Raw genomic sequence first — 12,500 nt, 5'->3', positions numbered from 1 at the left:
ATTATTTAGGTAAATATGTCTAGTAACATCTGCACATTTTATTTGATTAATTATTGTGAGGAAGAAATTATTTGATATATTGCTTTTTTAAGTATATTTTGATTCTTTATACATGTGTTTAAACAATTCAGTGATTTTCGAAGTTTACCATCTTGATTGTGAAGTTCAGAGTAGTTCAGAATTTACTATTCAGGTATGTTGTTGGAAGAAATAATATTCAAAATTTTGATATTTAGGACTTCAAGTTCACAGGCATCAAAAAATCTGAACTGGTAATTAAACATGTACAGTCAGTTGTAGTTGTGAAAAAAGAAGAAGAAGAAGAAGAAGAAGAAGAAGAAGAAGAAGAAGAAGAAGAAGAAGAAGAAGAAGAAGAAGAAGAAGAAGAAGAAGAAGAAGAAGAAGAAGAAGAAGAAGAAGAAGAAGAAGAAGAAGAAGAAGAAGAAGAAGAAGAAGAAGAAGAAGAAGAAGAAGAAGAAGAAGAAGAAGAAGAAGAAGAAGAAGAAGAAGAAGAAGAAGAAGAAGAAGAAGAAGAAGAAGAAGAAGAAGAAGAAGAAGAAGAAGAAGAAGAAGAAGAAGAAGAAGAAGAAGAAGAAGAAGAAGAAAAAAAAAAGAGGAAGAATGATTTGAGGCAATTTTTTTACATGAAGTAAGAATGAAATTGTTTGAGTAGTAAGTAATGCACTTTATATTATTTTTTCTATTTAAAAGAAAACTTACGTGATGAGTGTTCTAATTCTTTGTCTATTTTTCAATTGTTTAAAAAAGACATGTGATTTTTTTCTAGTCTTAAGGTTTAAACAAAAATGAAACCTATTTGCACAATCAGTTGGGTTATTTTTGTTTTTGAAATATATAAACATTTTTAATACCACAGTTATGGTGTGGTGTAGAGTCATAAGGAATAAAAAGAAGAATAAAGTCAAGTTGTTTAACATTCTTTGGAACTTTGCAATAGCACAGATTAATGTCAGTTAAGTACCAGATTATTTTCATGGTGTTTCTTTTATTTTTGTTAAATTGACGTTTCTCTTTAATGATGAATAAATTGTATGATGGATATGATTGTCAGTTTAGACGTGCAAATAAGATTATGTAAAAAAAAATATATATATGAATATAGATTTATTATATCAGACTTTTATTAATATCCACCTTTTCAGGATCACATTGATTGTTATAGAGCTTAATGTTTACATTATTTTTGTTAATAACAGCAAAATAAGGTAATGTAAAATATTTCGTAAATCAAAGAAAAGGGTGAGCGGGCGAGACCGGCAGTACTCTTAACTGGCTCATTGGTGACTTAGTACAAGTATAGCCATCTACGTGTAAAAACAATCAAACAAGTACTAACAGTAGGCATAGCACATGTCTCCCCGTTGTTAATTCACCAAATATTTTCACATTCAAGTTTAATGCTTAAATTTTCAAATATGTAAACCACCAGTTTTGATCCTTGTATTAGAAACTTGTGATCCTAACTCACACTGGTGTGTGCTTTGGATACACGAGTTGAAACTATGAGATCATGCATTAACAGCAATTAAGGGTAATCTTGTGGGGAGTGTAAATTATGAATAAAATGGATGAATAAAATGGAAATATTTATACCTTTTTTCTTAAATATAGATATTACATGATAATATTGCTTTGATATTCCATTTTGTACTCTATATGATGAACTTATTCTTATTCATAGAATTAATTATCAATATCCCAAATGGAAACTATTTATAGGAAAAAATAATGCAGTTACTGCATTTGGAAAATTATGATCATATATCAGACAATCTGTTCTTAATGAGTTAATTTCTCTATCCATTTAGAAAGAAAGTAATATACTGTCCTAACTGATATACACATTATGCATACAGATAGCACATTATGCATACAGATAGCACATCTGGCTGCAATTAAAAAGGTAATTGATGTGAAGTCTGGTATCTCAAAATACTGAAGTGTGGTAAGTAATATAAAATTACTTATATTAAGAAAGGCACCTGTTTGGACAATTCTTTTGTAGAAAATAAAAAAATTATAACTAGACATTTTTAGGTCTGGTTATCAGTCGAATAAGCCTTACGCATTTAGACTTGGTATTTTATAAAATCATTTATGATAAAATCTTATAAAGTATAAATCAAAAGATAATAAATATCAAGAGAGAATCGAGTTACCCAGAAATATTCTTTTGGGAACCTATTCCCTAACGCAGTACCATTTCATATAGTTAACAACCGTTTATGTCAAACGCCCCAGACATATTTTTCTTTTATCATCCACATTATATATTTTATTTATTGACCATTTACCCCCCTATATACACGTTAAGAAAGGTTATCATGCAAAAATTGTCATCGTATAAGAACGCATTACGCATTCAAAGCACGCACGAATCCGGAAGCTTGTGCGAACGCTTCTGAAAACGTAAACAAAAATCAGCTGTTACTTCGCCGGAACTGGAGGAACTGCAGAATGGAGTGAGGATTTCGTCGTTTTTAATCATATTACAAGCTTATTGGTGTTATTTAATCTATTACCATTAATTTATGGCGAAATTCAGCCTATGAGAGAAACACTGTCCTAGTTACGAGATGTACTTGAACTCCCAGCAGAATTACGAGGTTTCAGATATTTATGTCCAAAATAAATATTTAGTTTCACAGTAAATGATGTATTGGTATATCATCACTGCATTGTAGAATTGACTCATGTAATAAGGCTGAAACTTATATCTTCGTGTTACTTTCTTTGTGTCCTGACTTTTTATCGCCTCGATTTTTTTTTGGGTCGACTTCAATATGGAGTCACACCAGCTTTACCCTGAGCTTACTCTTAGATTACCATAATTTTATGTCATGACATGGAAAACTACTGCAGTGCACCAGTTTTAAGTGTTTTTGTTTCTTGCTGGCGACATTGTGTAATTAACAAAGATTCCATTTGAGGCCAGAATATATTTTCTAAGCACTTTCTCTAGCCTTCATCAGAGGCAGGTGGAAATAGAAGTTGTGGTGTTTTTGTAGAACTAAGAAATTTGGCATGAAATTTATGGAAGTATCTTTCTTCACCACAACATTCAGCCTAACATCAAGTGCAGGTTAACCCCATAGCGACGGGCCATGTGCTGAGGCGCCATAACAAACCGCTCAATCTCTGGAGTGTGGCGATGCACCAAAGCGCTACGAGCCGTGGGTTCTGCATGATGTAGGGAACTCCTGTGCTCAAAGTTGGCTCGTTGCCATTAAGCTCAAGAGCGTAGATTTAAAACAAAAAAAAATCATTCATCAGTAAGGGGTTAATGGAAAAATCATAGTCTAATAAGCATATTGAGCTTGTTGTTCTGTTGTTAATTTGTTAGTGCTGTTCACTGTTACTAATGTATATATGCCTAGTCTGAAATTTAATGATTTTTAAGGTTATATGTTGGTGTCAGAAGCCTTCTAATACCCTAAATGTTATAAAGAATAAAACAGGAAGGATACTAATTCTGTTAGCTCACCAACTCTTCACTGGGGCTATATTTAACTGTGGAAGCCTTTCCTCATTTCTCAGAGATACTTGCCACAGCAAATCATAGTAGATACTTTTCTGCTACCAACATAGTAGTCAGTTTCATCTCCAGGACCTCTTCTTTTTACCTTTGACATTACCTATGGAAGCACAAGTCGTAATTACTCTCACGGCAAGTACACTAGTTTCTGGTGCAGTTGCCTTCTTCATTTTTTGTTTTGTCAACCGAAAGTAATGGTGTTGGAGCAGTACTTGCTGCATGGTAGGGAAAATAAGGAACACATTAAGGGCTGTCTTCCCTATGTGCAGTATGTTACAGGTCAACTTTTGTATGTTTTAATGTTACTAAATAATCTTGCTCTTGAGTAGCCATACAAATACAAATTAGGTCATGCACATTCCTCTGAATGGCATGACCTACTGATTTACTGAGAAATCTGATTTAAAGTGTGCACTATTTAAGTACAATAAGTTGCCTGCCTGTCTAATTTTCCAGTCCAGAATATGGACCTATCAATATTTATATTCATTGTATAGTGACTAGGATTATAACTCTATGTGATAAATAATCCCTTAGATTAGATAACCTGAAATGATTTGAGTTGTTGTAGGGTTAAATAATTTCAGAGAGTCTCAAGAAAAGGTAGGCAGTTTATGTATATGCACACAGAAAAAAATCACTGCAATTCAATGTATTGTTTGCAATATTGTGTTATCCTAAATGTAGTAAGTCATAGACATAGATGTAACTATATCACAGAAATTAGAAGCAAATTCAGTCTTCCAAAATTAATTCTATATTCTCTCAAAGCAGAATATACCACTTTTTGTGAGGTTTAGAGACTAACAAAGAACAAACACAAAATAAAACAAAACAAAATGATAATTCCGGTTGCTGTATACGTAAATGCTATTTATTCAAGGAAAACCCTGGTGTATGTAATAGCTTTCCATACCATAGGATCTGGTAATAGTTTGTGCAATCAAAATTTACTTTATTTTTATAGCAGCATGGATTATAGTATGCCATTACCAAGTTATGGTTAGTGAAGTAGCCCTTCTAGACATCACTATGACAGTATATTTGATTTCACAGCAAACCATGTAACTGTTCCTCCAAAAGAAGACTTTTACTTTATTATTTAGCTACTTAAATTTTGGTAGAAAAATTTTAGCTACATGGTGTAGGGTAAGAAATTTTTATTGCTCTTATTTACACATTTATTCTTTTCCAGTGTGAAGAGTTTATTATACTGGAGATAACCAAAGTGACATGCTTAGTTATCTAATTGACCTCCTGTCTGGAATATGGCAGTCCATTATGGCCTTGTTTGGATTTGGCTCATCGCAGGCTGCGGTTTCAAATGAACTGGATGTGTACGTCAGAACAAACACAGGGGAGAAGGTTGTTTCAGAGCTTTAAATTATTTTTATGTTGGTCCTGTAAAAAGAAAGCTATACTACAAATATGAATTGAGAATAGAGACTTAAAGTCAGCTGATTCAGTGTCATTATTCTGTGATGTATTAAATTTGTTTCATAAATCAATAACGTGCATTAATATTCATAAACTTTGCCAGGTGAGTGTAAGACTCGACCAGTCATGGACAGTATCACAGATCAAGACTACCCTGGCCCCCAAACTTCAGAGCCCAGCTGACAGCCTGAGAATCATATTTGCTGGTAAGGAATTGCCAGACGACATGGTAATGCGTCAGTGTGACTTGGGCAATCACAGCATCCTTCATGCTGTCAGGGTTGTTTCGAAGGAAGATGAGAGAAAAGGAGCCGTTGATCCATCTGAAGTCGGGAATGTTACTTCCCTATCGAACAGTAAGGAGAACAGTGGTGAAGGAACAGAAATTACTCAGACTGAGAAAGAGGTTAGTATTTTATATGTTTGTATTTTTACTCTGGTCAAAACAGTGTGGTATGATTTGTCATTGCATATGCAGATCTATGCTTTTCTTTTTCTCAAATCCTAGAATAGGTTTTGTTTATTCAACAGTTTTATAACCTTATCTTTCTGACTTTGATTTGAAATATGGAGAAATTTGTGGTGAATTTTGAAGGCAGCATAATCATCCTTTATTAACTAAAGTTAGTAAATGACAAAGATAAATAAGTCATTGAGTCTCAAATATTTTTGAAACTTTTTGCACTAAGATTAGTAGAGGGTAGAATCTTCCTTTTTTTTATAAGAGGACTGACTTTCTGTTGACTCTTTTTCTGGAACCTTAACAGATATTTTTTTAAGGAGAGTGATCCATTTTTTCTGACAATATCTTTTATATAGCACCTTAATCTGATGTTTGCAATATACTTCTATCATAATGAATACCAATAAGTTTTTGGGAATGATATTCAGTCTCAATAAATAATGACTATTATTACCATGGCAAAAATGACCTTGTGACTAATAAGACTAACAGGCTGCTATTTAGATTTGTTAGATAAATAATTGTTTGACTAAATGGAAAGACCCTTATTGACTCATGATGCACACATTCAAAACAAGGCCAAACCTCATTTTGACATGGCTCCTAGTTGGAAAAACTACTGTGGCTAATTCATCCCATTTAACATGGGCTTTCCCAGCTCGGGATAGCAAAATACAGGTTTCACTTTTACCTTGACCAGTTTACCACTTTTTTAACATAACATTTCAGGATGGAAAGCTACAGCAAGTGGAAGTGCCATCAAGATCTTCTGGCCACACAAACGCAGAAGTCGACATCAGGAGTAAGGCAGTATCACCACCCGTTCCAGAAGAACTGTGTCCCATACCAGGGTCCTCTACATCTAATAGGTCTTGTGGAAGGCTGCTCTGTGATGCTTCAACTGTTATTACTATACAAATGACAGAAGCAGAGCAGAAGAGCATTCGAGACCTTAAAGTAAGCCAAATAGTTTTGTGAATCTTTTTTTAAATAGAATACATATAATCTATATAATGTTGGGATGATGACCTCTCAAGTCCTATCTCGTCATAGTAGACCAGACCCCACACTAGGATGAGGTCTTCACTTCATGCATTGCTGAGCCTGGCCTAGTTGTGCTAAACAGATACACATCGGTTTAGCTTGCTGGGCTCCAGCTGCATCTGTTGAGGAGAAATATCCCTTCAAAAGTAGGCTAAATGGCTCTTCTTAGTATCATTAAAAAAAAGATGAAAAAAAGAAGAATATATGTATATATATAGATAGATATTTATAGATATTTATAGATATTTATAGATATTTATAGATATTTATAGATATTTATAGATATTTATAGATATTTATAGATATTTATAGATATTTATAGATATTTATAGATATTTATAGATATTTATAGATATTTATATATATATATATATATATATATATATATATATATATATATATATATATATATATGTGTGTGTATTTATATTTAAATATATGTACATATGTATGTATATATGTATATCTAAATATATGTATACATATATATACACATATATATAAATACATTTGTGTATATATATATATATATATATATATATATATATATATATATATGTATATATATGTATATATATGTATGTGTATATATATGTATGTGTATATATATGGATATGTATATATACACACACATATACACACATATACACACATATACACACATATACACACATATACACACATATACACACATATACACACACATATATATATATATATATACATACTTATATATATATATATATATATATATATATATATACACACACATATATATATACATACTTATATATATATATATATATATATATATATATATATATATATATATATATGTATGTATGTATGTATGTATGTATGTACATACATACATACATACATACATACATATATATATATATATATATATATATATATATATATATATATATATGTATGTATGTATGTATGTATGTATGTATGTATGTATGTATGTATGTATGTATGTATGTATGTATGTATGTATGTTTGTATATATGTATATATATACACATAAATATACACACATATTTCCTGAGTATGACCTTTTTATGGTAAATTTTGTTGGCATTTTCTCAAAATTTCCTGTTCTGTCTTTGATGTTGTCCATGTTTAAGAGGGTTTGACACCTGATAAAGCTGTTATTTAATCTTTAAAATAAAAGTGCTCTGACATTTAAGAAAGGCTTGTTTTAAATTTTTATTCCCTAAATATTCCAACTGAAAGAAGGAAAATCAGGCTTCAATCCTAATATTATCTATCATTATTTGAAGCTATGTATATTTATGATGAATTTCCCTTTTAGAGTCATGATGGGATGGGAGAGCGACCTCACTTCTACGTCTATTGTGTGGTGCCATGCAATTCGGTACAAGTGGGAAAGTTACGAGTGAGGTGTGTGTCGTGCAAGCAAGGAGCTCTGACACTTCATCGCGATCCATGCAATTGGGAGGATGTTCTCCAGCCTGGAAAGGTATGTTCATCTGGTTGTGATAGGTACTAGCCTCTCTTGTAAACCTGAAGTAGAATTATATAAAATTGTGAGGTTAACTTCAGAATATATGTTATCTAGATGTTGATAACATTATTATTTTTTTTTTACATACATTGCCATTAAGTATGCTTTAGTTGCACTTTGCTACTTTAATTGGAGAATAGGATACAATGTTGATCATATTGAGTTTATGGTTCACATCTGCCACATATCAGTGGATACAGTAGTGTTTGCATTGTGAATACATATCTTTTAGTTCAAAAATACCACAATATTTTTTACAACAAACATTTAGTTTCTGTGGAAATCTGTTGAGAAATAGTTCTGTGATATATCACTGCATAGAAGTTTGTAACGTCAAGTTGTATTATTCACAGATATAATCAACCCAGTGAGTGCGGGTGGCAAAACAGCATTGTCATGCCCACTGTAATAAAAGTTTTATATATTGCCTTTACACATAGATTGCTCTACAATTGCTTAGTCACCAAGGAGTCAGCAATTAGTCTTACCTATCTCATCTGTTTTACCCTTTTCCTTAATTTTTTGAAGGCTACATTTCTATTGTTTTATTATCTTTGAAGTTGTCAATATTTTAATCACAATTTGATAATCATAATATCAATAAGAATGATAACAATATCAATATTAATAGTATTGGAAAGAAAAACACATTTTCCAAGGAATGGGGAAGTCATGATTGGTAACTAGAGCCAACTGATAGACTTCTTGCTGCTGAGCACACATGGAGCCATCTGTATGTAACAAAACTCACTAAAATCTAAAGGGGACAGTAAATAAACCCACTGACATTGGGTTAAACTTATGTTGGTAAAAACCCAATCAGATTTAGATGTGGTCACTGGCTTCTTACAGCCAAATTCAAATATTCTGTTGACAAAAGACTGATCCAAAACTTAAATAGTCAGTCTTAGTTAAGTAATAGGAGAAATATTAAATTATTCTGAAACCTTGTATATAGTTGAATGAGTGTTATATTTTTGTAAGATAGTAAGATGTAAGTTAATGGAGAAAAATTACAGTACTTTTCATAACATAATTATATCATTATGTTGCATCTCCAGATAAATGCGACATGTGAGACACCAGATTGCAGTGGAACTAAGGCAGAATTCTTCTTCAAATGCCGAGGTCATGAAACAAGTGGTGAAGATGATACTTCAGTGGCCCTGTACTTGGTCCGAGCAAATCTTCCTGCTGTGCCCTGCTTGGCTTGTACAGATGTGTCATCGCCTGTTGTGGTGTTTGAATGTGTAGATGCTCACGTTATGTGCCTCGACTGCTTTGTCACTTATTGTGTGTCAAGATTAAATGAAAGGCAGTTTATACAAGATGAGAAACTAGGTTATACTCTGTCATGTCCAATAGGTTGCCAAGACTCTCTCATCCGTGAAGTACACCATTTCAAGTTAATGGGTGATAACAATTATGAACGGTACCAGCGCTGGGGAACAGAGGAGGCTGTCTTAGCTGCTGGAGGTGTCTTATGCCCATACCCTGGCTGTGGTCAAGGCATCATCCCAGACCAAGATTGCCGTAGAGTAGCTTGCCTTAATGGCTGTGGATATGTATTCTGTCGTCTTTGTCTCCAAGGTTATCACATAGGAGAATGTAATCCTGAAGATGGAAATGGACCGAATGTTGTAGGTAGCTCTGGCAGTTTTGCCGTTGACCCTTCACGCGCTGCTGGCTCTCGGTGGGATGAGGCAACATCGCTTGCCATACGTGTCACAACGAAGCCTTGCCCCAAGTGTCGTACCCCTACTGAGCGGGATGGTGGCTGCATGCACATGGTCTGCACGCGAGGGTCTTGTGGTTTCCATTGGTGTTGGGTTTGCCAGACAGAATGGACCCGAGAGTGCATGGCAGCTCATTGGTTTGGATAAACAGCTTTTAAATTCTTTACAGTCAGTGCAACAAACATCTAGGAAAGTTTTATCATCTGTATAGATATAATTTTGCAAATATTGACTGTATTTTGTGTGGAATATGTCAGAGTAATATATAATTTTCATTGTCTTCAGAGTTGCCACATAGAACTTTTGTAGTATATGGTAGGGTTCAAGCTAGAAGTGAAGGTCAGTATCTGTAATTAGTGCAATCTTTAGTATAAGCAAAGCTAAGTGAGTTGATACTTGCACATTTCAATTGCTATTTCTTTATTTACAATTTTATTAAAAAGATCTTTATTGTACACTTACTCATTTATATTGCAGGGTGATCGAATCTGTTAGAAGTAGTGTTTATCATCGTGTACATAAAAGTTATGTATGAATCATGTGGTGCTGTTTCATTAAATAGTTTTATTTTTAACAAAGTGTCTCATAAACTCTTTACCCCTCACTTCGCACAGGTTTCTTCTGTATTGTCCGTGGAGTTTCATCTCCATTCATACCATCATGACTAACGACTCTTAAAACCGCTTAATTTTCTATATGCAGATGATATTCTATGATGATTATGTTTTAATTTTCTTTATTTTCTCTCCTTCTTTATGTGTATTATGAAAGAAGTACATGTTTTAAGTGAATTATGAAAATTATAATAAGAAAGAAGTTGCTCCGTTTATACTTGGTTTCTTCATAATTTTGCTCAGTCATGGTTGCTCCCTATTTGTAATTCATTGTAGATGTGACAGATACAAAAAATTCCATATTGATTTGATACAAGTTGTAAGTAAAGATGAATAATGAATAACATAAAAACACCAAACTCTGGATATGGAAGCTGTATACAACATTCAAACCGTGCCCCAGTAAATGTTGATAATTATGGAAGACCACGCCTCTCAGTCTCTTATCAGCTTTGTCAGCCTGCCAGTGGTCATGTCCCCTCTGACTGCTATCACTAAACTGCCCACAAATTTCTCCTTCTGTTTGCCCCTTCCCCTTTCACCCTCTATTTCTCTAAACATCTAGAGCCTTGAAAAAGTAGTGGTGTAAGCAGGGCACTTGATTTTCCATAAAGTATAAGAATTAAAAGCCTTTTGAGGTTGATGTTTAGATGAAGTATTTATTTACTAATTCACAAGTGTTCTTAAAAACAGACTAGAGCCTAGACGCCTTTTAAGGGTCAAGGCAAACTGGGAAGTGGGCAGACAGACAGGTAGGCAAGCAGGCAATTTTTTTTTTTTATGAATATAGATAGATAAGTAGACACTGACGGGTAGGGAAGTGTATTTGTAATCACAATAAACTGATTGACACATGGATAGATATTGATATAGGCTGACCAATACTTTTGTGGATTCATATTCTCTGTCTGTCTGTCTATCTGTCTGCCTGTCTCTGTCTTTGTGTCTGTCTCTGTGTCTCTCTCTCTCTCTCTCTCTCTCTCTCTCTCTCTCTCTCTCTCTCTCTCTCTCTCTCTCTCTCTCTCTCTCTCTCTCTCTCTCTCTCTCTCTCTCTCTCTTCAAGTTACATATTTAGGAATAGTTATGGTAAAGTTTATTCATTTTGGCCTAAAAGTTCACAATTTTCGGTAACCAGAAGCGTCCTGAAATTTCATAATCACTACAGGGTATACATAAAGAATCATGCCCTATCCCCATTCATGATTAGTGTTCTCCATATATCCAGTTTTCAGATACATCGACAATTACAAAAGAATTTGAATGTAAAACAAAAATATATAAATATCAGCACCCACGTAAAATATCTTTGCAGAAAAACTCATACCCCGATTACATTCGTGTCTTCCAAAATAATCACTTACGACAGAGACAAACGAAACCCCAGAATTAAAAAAAAGAAAAAAAGAAGAAAAAAAAAGAACGCATGAAAACGGCATCATGGAATCAAGTAATTACAAAAATAAATGCCCCCAAAATCTCAGTATACGAGGAGAGACCTGTCCTTACTGTAGGAATCCAGCCTGGCCCATCAGATATATCAAACTCGTCTCGATTCCTGAACCGCCCTAACACACGACACGGGAATCGGTTCGACTCCTTACTCTCTAGACTCTTTTAGGAGACGAGGGAGGAAACACGAGGATTGTCACAGCCTCGGAAATGGATTATCCCAGACCATATCCTAATATTCAAATCAAGCCATATATTCAAAAGATTAAGAATTAGAAAGATAAAAAATAACGCTGTCTAGATATAAAATTTCTGGCAACTCGATGGCAGCTGCAACTTTCTTCCCATGTCTGTGTTACCTGACAGGAGTTGTGCAACACCTGACCACCTTATGAATGTGGTTCTTCCCGAGGCACCAATGGCTAGTGGCCAAGGGTTCGCAAGGTATCACGGTGATCAGTGGATCTGGCTTTGACCACATCTCGCCGCCGAGGATTGGAGGAGGTCCGGACCTTCGGCTCGCGCGCCTCTCTCCTCTTTTCCTCGTCTTTTTCATCTCCTCGATCTTCTTTTTCCTCTTCTTCTTGTTCTTCATTTGTTCTTCCTCATCTTCTTAATTTCTTCTTCTCGTTCTTCTTGTTCTTGTTCTTCCTTTTCTCTTTGT

General features: G+C 34.0%; 1 protein-coding gene across 1 annotated transcript; it reads left to right on the top strand.

Annotated features, from left to right (window-relative positions):
* Positions 1-2,398: 2,398 nt before the first annotated feature.
* Positions 2,399-10,347, top strand: LOC125043280 (E3 ubiquitin-protein ligase parkin-like). The gene is made up of 6 exons (XM_047639299.1): positions 2,399-2,483; positions 4,752-4,921; positions 5,097-5,399; positions 6,186-6,413; positions 7,825-7,992; positions 9,099-10,347. Exons 2-6 carry the CDS (start codon positions 4,790-4,792, stop codon positions 9,918-9,920), a joined length of 1,653 nt encoding a protein of 550 aa, XP_047495255.1. The 5' UTR covers positions 2,399-2,483; positions 4,752-4,789; the 3' UTR covers positions 9,921-10,347.
* The last annotated feature ends 2,153 nt before the right edge of the window (positions 10,348-12,500 follow it).

Source organism: Penaeus chinensis, chromosome 33 (assembly GCF_019202785.1).
Source record: "Penaeus chinensis breed Huanghai No. 1 chromosome 33, ASM1920278v2, whole genome shotgun sequence".
Taxonomy (NCBI): domain Eukaryota; kingdom Metazoa; phylum Arthropoda; class Malacostraca; order Decapoda; family Penaeidae; genus Penaeus; species Penaeus chinensis.
Note: the sequence above shows the minus strand (reverse complement) of the source record. Positions and strands in the feature narration are given on the sequence as shown.